The 20,456-nt window shown below is 40.9% G+C and overlaps 1 protein-coding gene across 1 annotated transcript in view; it reads left to right on the top strand.

Annotated features, from left to right (window-relative positions):
- Nucleotides 1-20,098, top strand: part of LOC120545498 (SWI/SNF-related matrix-associated actin-dependent regulator of chromatin subfamily B member 1-like) — a 56,505-nt gene extending 36,407 nt beyond the window's left edge. Inside the window, exons 8-9 of the mRNA XM_039779863.1 lie at nt 13,881-14,012; nt 16,343-20,098. Of these exons, the coding sequence (XP_039635797.1) occupies nt 13,881-14,012; nt 16,343-16,382 (172 nt within the window). The 3' untranslated portion in view covers nt 16,383-20,098. The remainder of the gene's footprint in view (nt 1-13,880; nt 14,013-16,342) is intronic.
- Nucleotides 20,099-20,456: the final 358 nt, after the last annotated feature.

The raw sequence follows: 20,456 nt of genomic DNA, 5'->3' as shown, positions 1-20,456 counted from the left end.
GCTGGCTAACCACAACCGTTAGCTCGTTAGCATGCTATAATAATAATAGATTTATATAATTTTTTAATATTAAAAATTATTTTAAAATCAAAGGATGTTTTTTTTGAAAACATAAGCTTTGTGTTATGTGTAGGGGGGTTAGCCGAGTTCACCAAAAGTGGTTTGACATGAATAGGTCAAAAGGTCAAGCCGCATAATAGATTCATAGCATTTTTTAATATTAAAAAATATTTTAAAAAATCAAAGGATTTTTTTTTTAAAATAAGCTTTGTGTTATGCGTAGGGGGGTTAGCTGAGTTCATCAGAAGTATTTTGACATGAATAGGTCAAAATGGTAAGCCGCATAATAGTTTTTGAATGTGTCGAATATCCAATGTCCAATATAAAACCAACTTTACCACGGTGATATTTTTCTACTACATTACGTGGAACTCAAAATGTCAGAAGAAGGCAAAAGCTTATCCTCTGGCGGTAACGTTGAACAAAGAAAACCGTACAGACTCAGCTCAACATGTGCACGAAGGGAGTAGCAGTAAGCAAAGATCCCACAGCTAGCACTGCAGAGCCCGACCAGCCTGATATGGCTCAGATTCACGAGATGCTAAGCAAGATATTAGACGAAACTGCGGATGTGAAAGAAATTTGTCGGTCTCTGAGCTCTGTGGATACAAAGCTATCCTCACTCATTTCTCGCATTACGGAAGTGGAAGATCGAGTGAGTCAGCTAGAAGACTAACATAGCAGGCTAACATAAAGGCAAGACCGGCGGCAGCCACTAAAGAGGACATACAATTACTGACAGACAGGCTGGCTGCAGCTGAAGACAGATCCCGGCGAAACAACCTCAGATTTGCTGGGATACCGGAGGGGGCTGAAAAGAGCAATGTTTGCATTCCTGAACGAGTTTATCTCAGCAACCCTTGGCATTGATCCAACCCTGGGGGGAATCGAAATGGACCGCGCTCACAGGATCGGGACACGGCTGGGAGCGGGGGACAAGAATCATGGTCAAACGATTGTGGCGCTCTTGCTACGATACAAAGATTGTCAAGCCATCCTGGAAGCAGCACAGGAAAAGAAACACCTGATGTGGAACGGCAAACAAGTTATGATTTTCCCGGATTACTCGAGGGAGACGCAAAGGAAGCGTGAGGCATTCTCACGCTGCAAGAAAGCACTCCATGAGCGCAAGATTAAATTTGGCATGCTCTACCCTGCAATTCTGAAGCTTTTCATTAGTGGACTGAGTCCACGAGTGTTTGATGACCCGAGAAGCGCTGAGGTAGGCCTACATGTCTGGCACTGTGTGAGTGTATCATGCGATCCAGGCGCGCACTGGATATGCTTTGGAAACCACAAGAACTGGATGTCCATCTGTTCGGGAAGGTAACTGTATGTGAGATATATACAGATTTGCAGTCTTCTTTTTTGTTTTTGGACATAGACAGATAATCTGAAATGACTGGCTCTGCACGTCACAAACCATTTTGAAGCCAATATGTGAGTGCATATTTTTCATAACCGGGGCCTGTGTTGCCAATAATTTTTATTTTTGTATAGAAATCCCTATGTCTTCCTTAATGAATATCTGAACACAATTTTTGATACGATACTCGGGGCAGTGGGCTTTTAGTCTGCCCTTGTTCCATTAGTCATGGACCTAAGAGAGTTATTTTTTTGTTTTATTACAACAATGTTCCTGGTTCTGTTGTTCTTTATGCCAGACTGGCCCACAGTCTGCTGTTTACTGATATCACTATGGTGTTGGTATTATGGTTCTCTTTTTTTTCTTGTCAATGTGTATAATTTATGTTGCACCATGGATCTTATATAATAATAGAATGGCCACTTATTCTACAGTAAAATACATTAAGATTGCTTATGACTAGCAGTGGGAGGACATTATGTTACTCAACCTGGAATGTGAATGGCCTGGGCTGTCCAATCCAAAGGAAGAAAATACTGGGGCATCTGAAAACTAAAAAACAAGATGTAGTATTCTTGCAGGAAACACATTGTTGTCCCCAGAAATCAGTTAAATTATGCAGAGATTGGGTGGGACACGTGTCCTTTAGTGCTGGGTCGTCTAAAAGTCGAGGAGTAGCTATATTAATTAACAAAGGCTTACAATTCAGGCTCAGGAGGGAAGTTACAGATGAGGGGGGCAGAATAATTATAATACTAGCAGAAATACAAGGACATACTCTGATACTGGCCAATATATATGCACCCAATGCTGATCACCCCAATTTTTTTGTAGACTTAGAAACAGTGACGGACTGGTAATCTGGCATTTGGGCAGATGCCAGAGGGGCCGCGGGCCCTCGTGGGCCGTTTGGGCCGGCCAATCAGAGAGCCGCATAATTGTCAAAGCCATGCGGGCACTTAATTGTAAACAGCGGCCCATATAATTTCTCTCGGCCCCCTTTCAAGCATCAATAATAACGTTCTTTGGCCAAACAATAGCCAAATTTGTCCAAATCCTCCACATCTAGCAATAATCATAATTTGATCAGTATTTATACCACATATGAGTCTCTCTATATCACAGTCATGGTTACCCTCTACAGTCACGGACTTTTTCATTAGTCTGTATTGTTTTGTAGCAAAATTACTTATTCAGATCAGATTTTCAAAAACAAAAACGTGCATGGTTTGAAATAAAACAAATCTACCTGCATTTCTTTTATTTGAATATTTGTTTGCAAAAGTTAAAATGAAACAATGCCTTCTGGGAATTTCAAGACAGAATCGAGTAGCGTCTTTAAATATACTGTCTATGGTCTGCGTCAGCGTGGTTGTTGGAAGTTGAAAATTGGAAGCTATACTGTTGACAAAAAATTAATCGAGGCATCAAGCGACACAGGGCGGGGGGGCGGCAGAGAAAAAGAGAGAGAAATATAAGAGAGCACTGTTGGCTGACGGTGAAAAATGCTACAAACTGACTGATTTGTTTTTAAAATCAAGTGCAGCTTCAGCTAGCATTAGCACTATATCTGAGGCAGCACACCAGGGAGAAAGACATGGACAGTGAGGAATATGAGGAAGAGGAAGAACAAAACGAGCAAGAGGAGGATGAAAAGATAACGAATCTATGGAACTAGCCAACAAAGAACAACAAGCCTGCTGTGGGTCTGAATGTGGATTACCAGAAGTAAGACCAATGCTGCAGGAGGGTGTAGGTACAGTAAGTTTGGCTACTTCAGAATATTATATTATTATGGAGCGGCTGGCTCTGATGATTTATTCTTTTATTTATTTATATATATATATATATATATATATATATATATGTGTGTGTGTGTGTATATATATATGTGTGTGTGTGTGTTTTGGTGCAGTTGTTTATAGCATGAGAGTTTACGTTTACCATCACTGGGGCTATCAAAAGTGCGTGTTCTTTCCGTGCGTCAAAAGTTCTATCTGCAACCCCACCCCCCCACCACCACCACCACCGGTGGGCCGCTGGTGGGTGGAAATGCCAGGGCCATTTTTTGTTCCCAGTCCGTCACTGCTTAGAAAGTAAATTGCATGATATTGGACAGTATCCCATAATTCTGGGAGGAGACTTCCATGTTGTCTTAGATCAAATCCTTGATAGAAGTAAACCAACATTAAGTAGAATAACTATGTTTTGTTTGTTAGGAGAATGTGTTCATCTATGGGTCTAACAGATGTGTGGAGGCTGAACCATCCAACGGACAGAGATTATACTTTTTACTCAGGAGCCCACAAAATCTATTCAAGAATAGATTTTTTTCTAATTTCTAGATCCTTGCTGCCTGCCACACTATCCTGTTTAATTGATAGCATTCTGTTAGCAGACCATGCCATGGTCAGACTACAAATGACCCCATATCAGGAAGCATGAAGATCACAGATGTGGCGTTTTAATTCATCTCTATTGCAAGATGTGGGATTTAAGGAAGATCTTAAAACCCAGATTAGGCTATATTTGGAGACCAATGTCCCCACAGCTCCCTCTGCCATAGTGGCCTGGGAAGTCATGAAGGCCTTTCTAAGGGGATTTATTATTCAATATTCTTTTCATAAGAAGAAGGTCAATCCTGCTAAACTCACAGGTCTAGAAAGGAGAATTAAGAACACTGAAGCTAAATTAAAAAAGAATATATCTGAATCTATTTTAAAAGAATTGACCCGCCTTAAATATGATTATAATATTATAATATCCAGAAAAACAGAATATTTTTGGCAAGATACATTAAACAAAAAGAGTCCAAATCTTCAGTAGCAACAGTGACGACTGGGGATGGAAGCCTTGCAACTAAATCTAGGGAAATAAATTATGTATTCAAGAAATTCTATATAAATCTTTATACATCTGAAAACTCTGCCACAGACTAAGAGATAATGTCATTCCTCAACAAATTAAACCTTCCTAAGCTAAGTGTCTCACAACAGGAGGACTTAGATTTATCTATTAGTTCACAGGAAGTACTTGCAATTAAGGCCCTACCATCAGATAAATCCCCAGGCCAAGATGAAGAAGACCTATTGCCATTATTTGAAAATATGCTTGCAGAAGCATTTGAATTACCTCCCTCCTTAAACCAAGCCATTATCACACTTATACTTAAAAAATAAAAGGACCCGACTGACTGTTAAAACTATCGTCCAATGAGCTTAATATCTGTTGATTGTAGGCTTTTGTCTAAAATACTTGCAAATAGATTGGATAAAACACTTGGATCACTTATCCATCCTGACCAAGTGGGCTTTATTAGACAAAGAAATTCTTCTGATAATGTGAGACGCCTTATAAATATTATGTGGTCAGTGTGGGACTCCAACGATCCAACAGCAGCTATCTCACTCGATGCTGATAAAGCGTTTGATAGGTTGAGGTATATGTTTCATACGCTTAAAACTTTTGGATTTGGTCAAACCTTTCTCAGATGGATAGATATTCTTTACAAAGACCCACAGGCGAGAACAAATTCACTTCATAGAGGCACCCGGCAGGGCTCTGCATTATCGCCAGGGCTTTTCTGTCTAGCTCTTGAGCCTCTTGCGGCAGCTATTCGCATGAATCAGAATATTCAGGGAGTTAAAATTAATGAGTCTACACATAAGCTTTTGCTTTACGCGGACGACATTTTGTGGCTTTCCTCAGACCCAGCCAGGTCTGTCCCAGCATTATTGGACGTTATTGAATCGTTCTCCAAGATTTCAGGGTATAAAGTCAACTGGCATATTGAATAATAAATCCCCTCAGATCCCTTCCACTGACTTCATACTGCCCAAAAACTTTATTTCAGGCGGGGCTGTTTCAGTGGCCTACTGAAGGCATAAAATATCTTGGCATTCTCTTCCCTCACCAAATTGATAAAATAATAGAGAAGAATTTGGACCCACTTTTTTTTTTATAAAATTTCATTAGATACAGATATATGGTCACCACTATTCTTATAATTATGGGGAAAGGTCAACGTCCTGAAGATGAACTGTATCCCGAGGTTGAACTATTTGCTTCAATGTCTTCCTATTGCAATACCCCAAAAGTACTTTAGAAGGTTTGACCAAATTTGCAAAAAGTTCTTATGGAATGGTAAACGTGCAAGGATAAAGTTAGAAAAGTTTCAGGTGCCAATTAATAAAGGTGGCGTGGGCCTCCCCAAACTAGCCCTGTATCATTATGCCTTCTGCCTGAGACATATAGCTCAGTGGACACTGCCACCTGAGAGAGCCCCTCCCTGGTTCGAGATTGAATGGAGATTGTTCTTCCCACTCACCCCTATAAATGCTCTGTCTAGCAATATACCATCCATATTAAAATCTCACCCAATCATATCCAACCTCTGTAATGTGTGGAAAAAGTTTTCTAAAGCTTTTAATGTCAATGTCTATCTTAATTCTGAATCTTGTATTTGGAATAACCCAAAGTTACGTATTGATAAACATTCCCTTCTATGGAAAGATTGGGTAGAAAAATGAATTATTTCACTAGCAAACCTATATGAGAGGGATAATATAAAGTCATTTGAAAGGTTGGCTGGTGAATACAATCTGCCCAGAAATAATTTCTGGAAGTATTTACAAATGCGTCACCTGTTATTTACTGTCATAAGGAGAGGAATAGAACCTCAGCAGCTGTTTAGGCTGAAGCTGAGGGAGAATGCAGACTGCTGGAAGTGCTGCAACTCGGAGGGGACTCTTCTTCATCTGATCTGGGAATGTCCCATGATTCAGAACTATTGGCTAAAGATTCACGATCGTATTGAAAACATTACCCTGACTAGCTTGGATTTCTGCCCGAGGCTGTATGTTTTAAATGATCCACAAATGACATCGAACTGTGGAGCAGCAGACTTTATTCAGACCAGTATAATGTTTGGAAAACAAGTAATAATGAGAAACTGGAGGAAGCCAGGTGAGCCCTCTCTCCAAGAGTGGAGCACGGGAGTTGGCAAAAGTGGCATCATACGAAAAAATCTTTTTCAACATCAAGGACATGGCGGAATATATATATATATATATATATATATATATATATATATATATATATATATATATATATATATATATATATATATATAATATATGGCGAAAAATATGTGGCGAAATGGGGAAAATACGTGCAATATATTGCTGCTAGATGAAAGCGTGGTGCTTATTGTAAAACTGTACATTTGATCCATGTGTGTGTTTATTTTTATTGTTTTATTTTATTAATTTATTTATCTGATTTCTATTACCTCTTTTGGCTTAGTCCTTTTTATTTTTCTATTCAAAATGTATCTTCACTACGGGATACATGTTTGTTTTGTTTTTTTTTGAACATTTTTATTTAAGTACATGCACATCTTAATTGACTTTTGTTTTTTACAAACGTAGAAAAACAATGGCACACTCGGCAGTGTCTTACACTGTTGTGTCCAACCAAAATAATGAATAACCGGATCCCAAAGATCCTTAAACTGATCAACTTTCAAGTGAAGTTGGGCCGTGATTTTCTCCATACAGTATATCTCCTTCAACCCCTTCTGCCATTGTTCAAGTGTAGGGGGTTGGATTTTGAGCCAGGACCTAGTAATCCTTTTTCTTGCAACTAAGAGTAGTATCTGAATCAATTTAGTGTACTGTTTATTAAGACCCTCTCTTGGGGCCACTCCTATTACACAGTGAACAAATTCTAATGACAGGTTACATTTTAACATGACTTGAATTTCCCGCATAACTCCCTGCCAAAAGTGTTTCAGGATGGGGCAATCCCAAAAAATGTGGGTATGATCTCCAATTTGGTTACAATTTCTGCAACATAAATTTGATTTACTATTGTCAAAACTGAATATAATTGAAGGAGTCCTAAAGAATCTCATCACGACTTTCCAACCGAATTCTTTCCATACTGGACTATTTTTGGTTTTGTGACTAATTTCACATGCCTTAATCCATTCCTCATCTTCAATAATAATATTTGCTTCTAATTCCCATTTGGCTTTTATGTCAAAAGAATTATCTAACAATTGTGTCTGTAGGAAATTATATAAATTTGAAACCGTTTTTTTCTTATTTTTTTCAGTGATATTTTTGATCAAATAGGATTCCATTGAGGTAGGCAATCTTTTCAAGGCTTCCCATTCCCCACTCGACATTATATAGTCCCGTATCTGCAAATATCGGAAGAAATCTTTTCCCCATCAAACATCTGGTGTACGGTCATCAGTCCTCTCCCTGCCCAATTCAAAAAACCAGGATCTGTTTTATTTGGAGGAAAGTCACTCAATTTGGCTATTTGAAGTGCACGTGAAGTTGTTAAAGGAATACCCAATCTCTTCCTCAACATTGACCATATACGATGAGTACAGGCAATCCATTCATTATGTATTTTAAGTTATCTCCATTTCTTTTGTTCCAGAAATAATGCCGTCTCCAAGGGAACCGATGGGCTCGAGAAATTTTCCAACCATAACCAATTTGTATCCACATCCTGAATCACCCATTCAACTATTGCTCGTAACTGTGCTGCCAAATAATACAGCTTAAAATTGGGTAGACTCAAGCCACCAACTCCCTTAGAGCTGCACAGTAATCTCTTCCGGATCCTGGGTTTTTTCACCTGCCACACAAATGCAGAAATTATCTTATCCAGACTCTTAAACATAGATGTAGGTATCCATATAGGTAAGGCCTGGAAAAGATACAAAAGACGAGGGAGAATGTTCATCTTCACAACTTCTATTCTGCCTACTAAAGACGGGGGGAGAATATCCCAACGCCCCACATCTGCTTTGATTTTGGACATTAGTTTACCATAATTCTCAATATACAATTGGGAAGCATGAGGCGTAATAACCACACCCAAATATCTGAAGCCCCGGGTGGGCCAGTTAAATGAAGCTATTTTGTCCAATTCATTTGGTTTGTCCCCTACCAACCACAAAACTTGTGACTTGGTCTCATTGACCTTATAGCCCGAAACTAGTCCAAATTCTCTTAGGCACTCTAACAATGCAGGAACAGAAGTCAATGGGTTAGAAATATATAAAATAACTTCATCGGCATACAGTGACAGTTTGAACTCTGTGCTTCCGATAGTTACTCCTTGTACTCTATGATCTTTCCTAATCAACTCTGCCAATGGTTCAATACTAATTGCGAACAACAGGGGGCTGAGGGGACAACCCTGTCTGGTTCCTCTTTTAAGCATAAATTTGTCCGAGATATAGCCATTTACCCTAACTATGGAGGTAGGATTCAAGTACATCACCCCAATCCAATTGATAAATTTAGAATGAAATCCCAATTTCTTTAAAGTATACTCTAAAAACAACCAGTCCACCCTATCGAATGCTTTCTCAGCATCAAGGCCGAGAAGCATTGATGGGTCTGTTTTTGTCCTAGCTATTGTCATTATGTTTAATCTTCTCCTAATGTTATTAATTCCCAATCGACCTGGTATGAAACCAGTTTGGTCAGTACCAATTACATGTTTTATACACTCCTGTAATCTTTTGGCCAATATAGATGTTAAGATTTTCATGTTGCAGCATATGGTCTTAATGAAGAACAATTTATTGGGTCTTTGCCTTCTTTGTGGATTACGGATATTGTTGCTTGAGACCAAGATTTAGGTGGATAATTTTGAGTGAGAGCATAATTAAAGGTACTTTGTAATAGAGGGATAATTTCATCTTTGAAACATTTATAGAACTCACCTAGGTAGCCGTCCACCCCTGGGGACTTATTATTTTTTAAATTCCTATTGAGATTGGTTTTACTAATGCTTCAGATTGGGTGTCAGTTAATGAAGGTAGATTAATATTTTCCAAAAATCTTTCAATCTTAATTGCCTTGTCAGTGGCTTCCGGTGAGTCATACAATGCTTCATAATAAGTGGAGAATGCATTGGCAATATCTTTAGGATGAGATATAACTTTTTTGGAATTTGGATGTTGAATTTTCGCTATTGTACGACTGGCCTGTGCTTTGCGTAATTGAAAAGCTAGTAATCGACTAGCTCGATTTCCCGATTCATAGTATCGTTGATTAGCAAATCGTAGGGCCCCCTCTGCTTTATATGTTAACAGGTCATTAAGCTCTTGTCTGCGCTTCTTTAAAGCTTGAAGAGTATTTTCTTGATTAGTCTCCTTATGCTCCTTTTCTAAGTCTAAAATATTTTTTTCCAATTTTTGTTGTTCCTTAATCCTTTCTTTCTTAATTTTAGATGATAGTGCAATCAATTTTCCTCTTATAACCACTTTCGCTGCCTCCCATAACGTAGAGGCCGAGACCTCTCCATTATCATTATGATCTAAATAATCTTTCCATTCTTGCTTAATCTTTTGTACAACACTCAAATTATTAAGGAGGGAAACATTTAACCGCCACTGTTTTAAACTGCTACTTTTATCCAGAACCAACGAAAGATGAGCAACCCCTCAACCAATGAGGTTAGAACGACTGAGATGTCTTTGAAAAAAGCAATGTCGTCTTCGTTTGGGGCATACAAATTTAAAATGGATATTTTTATCTCTCCTATTGTTCCAACAATCAAAATGTACCGACCTGCTTTGTCCGCATGCGTTTTCTCAACAGTGAGGCCCAGAGCTTTATGCACCAATATGGCAACCCCTCATTTTCTTCCCTCTTTATGCGCCGAACTAAAAACCTGTCCTACCCATTCCCTCCGTAGTTTTTGGTGCTCTTTATCATCAAGATGGGTTTCTTGAAGTAAAGCGATTGAACAATTTAGTTTTTTTAGTTGGGACAAAAATGTTTTCCTTTTGATGGGATGATTAATACCATTTATGTTATAACTAACCACATTGAGATTACTCATACCATGTTTTTAGAAACAGAAAACATATATCACCATACATGATACTGCCGAGTGCCGAAACAAAGAGAACAGAGATAATAACAGTGCGAATAGCTATGATGAACAAGTCTTTATGAACTTCCAGAAAACCAGTGGTTAGCCCTTGAGATAAGAACAACTGAAGAACACGTAAAGGGCATCCCACTCCCGGTGTCCATTGGGCAGAGAGCGCATGCCCTCCGGGTAAAGTGCACATTGTGCAGTGGAGACGATCGTCCAGGCAAACCTGTGGTTGCATTCAGACCGTCCTAAGGCCAAGATCAAATACAAGCCCACCCCCCCCCCCCCCTCCAGACAGACCCAGTCCCAATGTACTTCAGTGCGAAATTTTAAGCCTATCCTGTCCAGCTTTAATCATCTACATCCATTCCATAAATGAACTCCCTTATATCTGATGTCTTCAGGAGTTGCCGGTTTTTTTTCCTCCCATTGGGCTGCGCTGTCCAGGTTTGACGCGCCATCTCCATCTCAAGGACATCTCTGTCCTCCAAGGCGATGTCCACCCCCAAATCTTTCAGTGTAGGTTGTGCTTCAAGCAATGTTGCGAAAACATGGGTACCTGATTCCAGGGAAATCTTCAGCTGGGCAGGGTACAGTGCCTGGGCCTTGATGTTCTTCTCTTTGAGCTTTTTTATCACCTCCCGGACCTTTTTCCTCTTCCTCTGCACTTCAGACGAATAATCCTGGTCAAAATAGATTGTGTGGCCTTCAAACTGGACATTGCGTTGTTTCCATGCTTGTAGCACTGTCTGCTTCACCTGAAAGTCCAAAAAGCAGACTATGATAGACCGTGGCGGTGCCGCGCCTCGGGGTTTTGGCCCAAGGGCTCGGTGTGCTCTTTCCACTTTAAGCTCAAGACCCTCTGGCAGTTTCACCGAACTCCTCAGAAAGTGTATCACAAAGTCAATCATGCCGTCTTTCTCTGATTCCTCCGGGATCCCATATAAACGGATATTGTTGCGGCGCAGTCGGTTCGCCGTATCGTCGCATTTACTCGTGAGGTCAGCTTCCCTGCGCAACAAGTATCTTAGCACCCTCCCGTATTTAACATGACTGTCTTCTGTAACACTTACTCTGTTCTCAATTTCGGTCATTCTTTGTTCCAAGTCGTCTGTGCGTGTTGCTATATCGGTCAACTTGGTCTCCATTCTGGTGAGAGAGATGAGTGATTTTAGATCTCGAAATGAGTCCGTATTTTCTTGTCGGAGTTTTCGTAACTCCACTAGCACATCATTCGCCCCCGTGTTAGCCATGTTGTTAGCATCCCCGCTGGCTTTCACTGGAGTAGCCTCAGCTAACGTTGGCTGCTTGGGGCCTGGTCTTCCCTCCTCCATTTTACTCCCTTTTCCTACTTCTTTCCTGCTCGGATTTTGGATCGGCATGTCCGCTAAGTTTTCTCTTTCACGTAGTCTCGTATTCATTTATCAATAAACTCTTTTAACGGCTATTTTTAATGGGTCTGTCGGAGCTGAGGAGTCTACCTACAGTTCTCGGCCATGACATAGGCGGAAGTCCCTGGGATACATGTTGAGATGTCAACTGTAATGTTGTCTACAATGTAACAGTGGTGTTTAAAAACTCAATAAAAACTGTTAATAAAACTAAACGGCCGAACAATAAACTGCTGATGCAGCAGCCTGTTGACACACTCTGGACAGCAGCGGGGGTGGGGGAGGTTTACCGGCTTGGACTGTGGTTCACTTTTTGCTGCTTCTTTCGTAACATGATTGCTGGATATACCAAGCAAACTTTTCTTCACTTTCATGGAGCACGAGCGGATAGGTGACAGGACCATTACAACTGCAAAATAAGGTTGGAAAAAAGGGAGCTACGTAACGCTGGCTTTTCCGTGTCTATTATTTTGCTAAGAGGAAAAAAAAGCCATTTGCCAACACTAAATATCAAACAAAAGCCAGACACTATATCATATTAACTTGCTGTGAGCTGTATATTCACCACTTAACACTAGGGTTGGGTACTGTTTGGATTTTTACGATTCCGATGCCGAACCGGTACTTTTAAAACGATTCCAATTCCTAACCTATTACTAAACTGATTCTTGAAAAACAGAAAAATGACATTAAAGAAAGGCTCTTTTATAGAGTTTTTAATTGAAAATTATTTAAATTTAACAATATATTAACATTTTAAAGAACTTCAATATGTAATAAGTAAACCTAAGTCACCTAACGCACAACTACAATAATTTAACAAATAACAGTTACACTATTAACAAGTAACAACAAAATAAATGTTGTTGAGTTGGTAAGCTTCAAACTTAAGCAGTTCTTTTGCAGAAAAATGACCATATTTGCCTTCTTTGGCAAGATATGACGCCTCTCCTGACTTATGGCATGTCCTGTACAGGAGAAAACTCTCAGATGGTGTTGAAGAGGCCTGTACACACAGGTATGAGTTTGAAAGGGCAGACAATTTGGGGAGGCTGTCCCGCTTCCCCCACCACCAGGCTATAGGGTCTTGTCCTGAACGATAGACTACCAGAGCAAGTGTAATATGTTTACTAGCGATCACGTGCAGTGAATGGTTAATATGCTTTTACGTCCGTTTTGGTGAGCCCAGAGGGAAAATATGGCATTTTAAAAGTAGCCTACATTTACAATAGCTAGCTAACGCTAGACTACAGAAAAAGTGTGATATTTTTACGTCCGTTTCGGAGCGTATACAAAAAGCTGTCTATCAGCAGTGATTGTAGAGTGCATGTCGGAGAATAGCACGGACATGTGCTTCACACCGTGAGCAGGCACGCGCGCCACTCAGAGGAAAAGGGAGTCTGCCGCTGTCAGAAGTGACAGAGGAAAAATATTTCAGTTGACACATTAAGTGGAACCGAAATGAGGAGCCAAAATTTTCGTTCTAATCCGGTCTGAATACTACTGTTTGCGTAGGAATGGAACCGGGGTTTCGGTACCCAACCCTACTTAACACAGACAGAACATAGCCTAATCCTGGTCCTCCACAGCACCGTGCAATGCAAACTATCTCGGAGCTGACTGGGCAAAGACAGCAGTTTAAAGAAATGCCAATAAACCAGAGCAGTTTTCCTACCATCCCCGAATGCTATGTGGAGTTCGCTCTGCTGGCTTTGGATGTTGTTTTTTACAGTTTTTCATCAACATCTAAAATTCGCGGCATCACAGCAACTCCACTTCTGTTTTCAACTGTGTACATTGACCGCAGCGGCACCACCCTGGCACGAGGGCAGCTCTGCTGCGCTGCTATTCTCACTGGCTGGCGAGGCTTGACTCTTGGCTGTGGTGGCCTCTTACTCCTCCATATGCCGTAATACTCTGCACTGTATTCTGGCCTATACTATTCAAATCTTCATCTTTAAATAAAACGTGTTTTGCCGATTCATCACTAGAAATGTAACCGTAGCAAGCATCTCACTATCTCACTACCAACGTTTTTGGAGTATGTAGGCTCATCCCCAACTTTCTACATTTTACCCTTTGAGCTGATGATCTTTGGTGTATTATGTTAATGATTCATTACTGCAATGCTTGTAATTTGCTCACAGTGAGAACCCACTCCCGACAGTAGAGATTGCCATCCGCAACACAGGTGATGCAGACCAGTGGTGCCCCCTCCTGGAGACCCTCACAGATGCTGAAATGGAGAAGAAGATCCGAGACCAAGACAGAAACACAAGGTGAGACATTCAGATACAGATAGGTCTTTCAATATGTATATATCTACTCCACTGTACCTGCTACCTGAGGTTTGTTGACCGTTAGCTAGTTTCGATTTGCCCTCCTCCACACACTGCGGAGGAGGGTCTGGCTAGTCCACATAGCATTCCGGGATAAAAACATGCTCTGGTTTATTGGCATTTCTTTAAACCAATCACAATGGTCATGGGCGACGCTAAGCACCTTGGAGTAGACTTTACCAGGGAGGCTGAGAAGTGTGATACCCCTGTAATTGGCACACACTCTCTGGTCCCCCTTTTTGAACAGGGGAACCACCCCCGGTCTGCCCCTCCTTAGGCACTGTCCCAAACTTCCACGCAATGTTGATGCAGCATGTCATCCAAGACAGCCCTCCACACCCAGAGCTTTTAGCATTTCTGGAAGATCTCATCAATCCCCAGGGCTTTGCCACTATGGAGTTGTTTAACTACCTCAGTGACTTCCACCAGAGAATTTGACAACAATCCCCCATCATCCTCCAGCTCTGCCTCTACCATAAAGGGCGTGTTAGTTGGATTCAGGAGTTCCTCAAAGAACTCCTTCCACCACCCTATTACCTCCTCAGTTGAGGTCAACAGCGTCCCATCCTTACTGGAAAAAACTTGGATGCTTCCCCGTTTCCCCCTCCTGAGGTGGCGAATGGTTTTCCAGAGGCACCTTGGTACTGACCGAAAGTCCTTCTCCATGTCTTCACCAAACTTCTCCCACAACCGCTGCTTTGCCTCTTTCACGGAAAACGCTGCAGCCCTACAGGCCTGTTTGTACCCTGCAAATCTGGGCAGTCCTCTGGGATAACATCCAGGAAGGACTCCTTCTTCAGTCGGACGGCTTCCCTGACCAGCGATGTCCACCACGGTGTTCAAGGGTTACCGCCCCTTGAGGCACATAAGACCCTGAGACCAGAGTCTTCCCTCTGCCCCAACTCACCACCAGATGGTGATCAGTTGACAGCTCTGCCCCTCTCTTTACACGTGTGTCCAAAACATGCAGCCTTAGATCAGATGATACGATTACAAAATTGATCATCGACCTTCGCCCTAGTGTGCTCTGGTACCAGGTACACTTATGAGCATCCTTATGTTCGAACATGTTGTTTGTTATAGACAATCCATGTCTAACAACGAACGACCACTCGGGTTTACATCAGGGAAGCCATGCATTCCAATCACGCCTCTCCAGGTGTCTCCATCATTGCCCATGTGCACGTTGAAGTCTCCCAGCAGCACTATGGAGTCCCCTACTTGAGCCCCATACAGGACTCTATTCAGAGTCTCCAAGAAGGCCCAATAGTCCCAATAGGAACTGTTGTTAGGCACATATACAGAGTCACAACCCACAGGCATAGGGAAGCAACACTCTCGTCCACCGGGGTAAACTCCAGTGTAGCAGCGCTCAGCCGGGGGCTTGTGAGTATCCCCACACCCGCCTGGCGCCTCACACCCTCGGCAACTCCGGAGAACAAAAGATTCCAAGCCCTATCCAGGAGTACGGTTCCCAGAACCGAGAGAAGTAAGCCCTACCACATCTAATTGGTAGCGCTCCACCTCCCACACAAGTTCAGGCTCCTTCCCCCACGACATTCCATGTCCCCAGAGCCAGCCTCTGCTGCCCGGGTCTGGTCCGTCAAGGCCCCTGACCTTCACTGCCACCCATGTGGCAGCGAACCCGACCCCATCGGTTCCTCCCACAGGTGGTGGGCCATGGGATGCCAAACCGTTCCTCTATATAATATTATTCTTGTTTAACTAGATAATCATATTCCTGGGCGCAGTTGTTCAGAAGTAATCTGGGTGGATTTCGTCTTTCGGATTGGATCAAATCTTTTAAATGAGTTGTTCAAACGGAAAAAAGGATTCTGAAATCGGCTTAGATCACATAATCCAATTTTGGTTCTGATCTGGATTAAACCGTCAGTATGTGTTGTTCAAAACTTTTCAGTAGGATTGGGATACCTTTGATCCATGAAATCTGGATTATCGTGATCCCAGCAGAAGGATGGATTTCAAGAACAAAATGTAATAAAACTGTAACTTTTGTAAAATTAGACAACATTCATATCATGTAGTATACTATACATGTATTTATATTTTTCACCTGATTTGATACAATGATAAAGTAGATAAAGTAGAACATTAAGCCTCTCAGAACGTTTAAGTAAAATAAATATTAGCAAAATATGGGATTTCCATATTTCCAGGGATTAAACTTTTTGAACAACTGGGATGCTCAGATCATTCCTACAGTTTTTGCAGAATTCTTAAAATAACGTGAGTACAATATGTATTTCTAGGCGTATGAGACGACTGGCCAACACTGCTCCTTCCTGGTAGAAAAAGACATGAAGCTGCATGAGATGACGTGTCCTCTGGAGACTCCTGGTACTCTGAAATGATCACGAAATACACACAAAGTCTCTCACACACACACACACACACACACACACACACACACGGATGTTCCTGTAAGCATGACTGCACTCACAGACACGTTGTCAGTCTCCATGGACACCTCACTGTCTGAACACAACACACAAATCCAGGCATTCCTCTGCACACACAGTATGCCGTCATTATGTTTCACCTTGCCTTCAGCACATCAGTCATAGCAACAGTTCAAATCTAACCCTAACTAAAAGTTCCACACACCACACCATGCAACATTCACACTGTGCATGTTAAGTCAAAACACTTGGCATTACAGTACGATGACTGATTGTAATGTATCTGTATGAATACAATATGGACATTGTTTGTATAACATCATCAGGGCAACTCTTACAACAATCATTTTAAATTATTCAGACCTGTATTACATCTGTATGTAGTACTGCACTATAGGTGTTTTTCATCATTGTCACAGTAATATTAATGATTAATATTAATGACACCTGTGTTTTCCAGATATGACAAGTCAAAGGCCCAATTGATACAAAATCTCTTATTTGAAGACACTCTTATTTACATTCAGCAACATACAGACAGGTGACAAATTGAAGAAAAAAACAACATAAAGTGTCTTAGTTAGGTGTTGGAACACCATTCTTCCAAAAGAAGATAGTGCTTTGATGGTTGGTGATATGGAGCCCTGTCTAACACGTCAGTCCTAAATATACCCTAGGTGTTCAATTGGTTTGAGATCAGGGGACTGCAAAGGCCAATGATTCGCATAATTTTCATACTCCGCAACCATTCAGTGACCCCTCGTGCCCTATGGATAGTGATATTGTGATCCTGGAAGAGACCACTGCCATTAGAATAGAAATGTTTCACCATAGGATAAAGATGGTCTCTCAGAACAACTTTGTATTGATTTGGATGACCCTTCCCTCTAGGGGACAAGTCGACACAAATCATGCCAGCCAAATGCCCACCACAGCATAACTGAGCCACCAGATCCCCTCACTGTAGGGGTCAAGCATTCAGAATTTATCGTTCTCTTGGTGTACGCCACACATGAACTCGTCCACTTGTCGAGAATATGATGAAGGATGATTCATCTGACCAAATAATTTTTTTCCACATCTCTGTCTGGTTTTTACACCACTGAACTTTCAAATGTGCATTCATCTTTGTAATGAGAGGTGTATGCACTCCATCTCTATGTAATTGTAAAGGGACTTTTCTTGCTGACACAGTCTGATCACATCCTGCATTGACATTCCCAGTCACCTTAGGAAGAATTGCTCTTCTTTTTTTCTTTACATTTTGCACTAATGCACGAGCATCACGATCATCAAATGTCTTTTTCTGACCCTATTTACTGATGTCTTTCCCATAGATCAAAATGTACTTTAGATCACTGTTCCTTTTGAAACACTAACCAGTTGAACTGTCTTTGTGACTGAAGCTCCTGCCATCCATGTCCCAACAATGAACCTTCTTTCAAAGTTACTTATGCTGCGTTCAGACTGCAGGCCTTAATGCTCAATTACGATTTTTTTTTAGATCCGATTTTATTTATGTTGCCCGCATCAGACTCAAGTACTGGGCACGGCCTGAAAGTGACCCACATGCGCAAATGAGTAATTCAGCGTCACGCATCGCACCCTGTTTTAATGCTCATCAAAATAAACCCATGGATGTATTAAGAGAACCAAAGAGATGTAAATATTATGTAGTGCTCCTAGCTACCGCTAGCTACTAGCCGATAGCCGGCAGTTTGGGAAGAGAGACGTTAACAACGTTATATCCGTGCTACACTTTACAGCATACAGTCCTCGGATGTATTGTAAGATAATACAAATGATGAATTACAGCCATATATCCCTGATTACAGCTACAGGAACTGGGATGAACCGTCATGAGCCTGCAGAGTAGTCCCATGGGTCTGCTCACGTTAATTTTGTGCGTGCATTATGCCTAGTTAAATATATCTGGATTTGGCTATTATTGCATGTTACAACTTTTAAAACATAATGATTTAAATGAGGACTATTTAAGTGTTAGTACTGGTAAGTTGATGTAACTCAAAAACATTTATTCACTGATATATAGACGTGTCTTTCGCCATGTAAAGTCTATGGGGAAGTCGTATGAATTCCGATCTGTCTGTCCAGACTCAGTTCGCATTTTTTTAAATATCCAACCTGGAACAGATTTGAAATCAGAACTGGAAAAGATCGGATGCCATGTGAGTTGGGCTGTTTAAACTGTCGGATAATTGGATTTGTGTCACTTTTGCCTGCAGGCTGAACGTAGCCTTACATCATTTTATACAAGCCACAGAGCATGACCGGAGGTTACTTGCTTAATTGTACCATGTAGTGTACCTGTGTGGAAGCTTCTGCATTCATTATGTTTCCCTACTCATTTATTCAGGTTTGTCCTTTTATTCAGGTTTGTCCTTTAATTTGTCACCTGTGTGTATATGCGCCTCTGTTGGGCAGATCTCCAATCTGTTTGCAATCCATCTTTGTTTTCTCGGCTACGTGTAAATCAGGTTCAGCCCTTCTCCAGTCCAGAAGTAGGTAATGCAACTGAAGCTGACTGGTAACTGCTAAAAACGCCACAAGAAGAATATCTTCTGCACTTTAGCAGTTTGGTTACAATAGTTTAGCTAGCAATGGCTAACAACTATCCATAAGCTATCACAAACATATGAATGAATGTTACGTATGAACTATGGGTGAGATAAAGGTTTTTTATCGTCTTCATGAATCGTGCCGCTCCCCCACCCCATACAGATAAATGCTATAAACCCACACAAATCATCAGATCAACTTTACAGTATCTTGGTGCACCTTGTATTTTATCGTGTGTGGAGAAATGGCTGGAGCTGTTTTGCTTTTGCTTTTCAGCATCATGTTAGTGTAACTTCAGCTGCTATTATTACAAAGACAGAGGAGACATACTGTTGATATAATTTAAAAATAAGACAATAAATGGATATATCCACAGACTGCTTACTGACATAAGTATACTATTGGAGTAAAGATTACGGATGTGTCTTGGAGAGATGGATTAATTATTTGTTGATCCATATTCTCACATGCAACAAATGTTTTCCACAGCAGACAAAAGAGCAGAAATGGGCCTGGCACCACTAGTTGCCAGTTGTATTTTGTCACCCTCTGTCTTGTTATGTAGAAAAATAGCAAAAACTATGTTATTGGCTGTTGTTTCAGACGAATGGACAGCGCTGTTTGTTGTGTTTAAGGCGTGGGTGTAGGAGCAGCGCTGTCCATCTGAAACAGAGCTCGTTAGACAGACTGACAGAACACATCACTTAGTTTAAGCATAAAATTTTCCCTCCATTTTAGCAATCCACAGAAGGAAAATGACAGGGTAGTGAAGGGACAGTCAACAAGAGAGAAAGAGAGGGGCAAGCCGCAAACAGCTGTTTTTAAGCTCATATGATTCGTTCATAGATTCAAAAAATATTTAGCGCTCTGCTAGTACTACATTCTGAAGTGAGTGTTCTGATTAAGAGGTGTATTCCAAAATAGGCTATATATCATGATTTATTAGGAGAAACCAAGTAATTCTATATAAAATCAGACATTCAGCACCCCCATATAGCCCGGATGGAATGATCCTTGTTTTTATAACCAAATTTTCCAACACTGCAACAATTTGAAAGTGAGATTTGCAGTTGAATCGGGCTCCTTCGATTAAATAGTCACCTATTCGGTGGGACCCCCAGACTATACAAATAAAACTGGCCTTGCACATCAAACCTTTGTCAGTGGATGATACATCAGAAATGGTACATAATGCCGCTATGTGTAGGGTTTGAACATTTCTGACTTTAGTGAGAGGACCCAAAAACATAGAGAATAAATGTCCCAATTCTCATTATGATAGTGTGAATTGGTAAGCAAACAAACTAATAATCTGACTCAGTAAATCCTACATATTTATAGGGGCTTTAATACATGTTAGTGTGCCACATCAAAGTGTTTTGGC

Source organism: Perca fluviatilis, chromosome 17, assembly GCF_010015445.1.
Source record: "Perca fluviatilis chromosome 17, GENO_Pfluv_1.0, whole genome shotgun sequence".
In the NCBI taxonomy this organism is placed as follows: Eukaryota; Metazoa; Chordata; class Actinopteri; order Perciformes; family Percidae; genus Perca; species Perca fluviatilis.
This window is presented reverse-complemented; position numbering and strand designations above follow the sequence as displayed.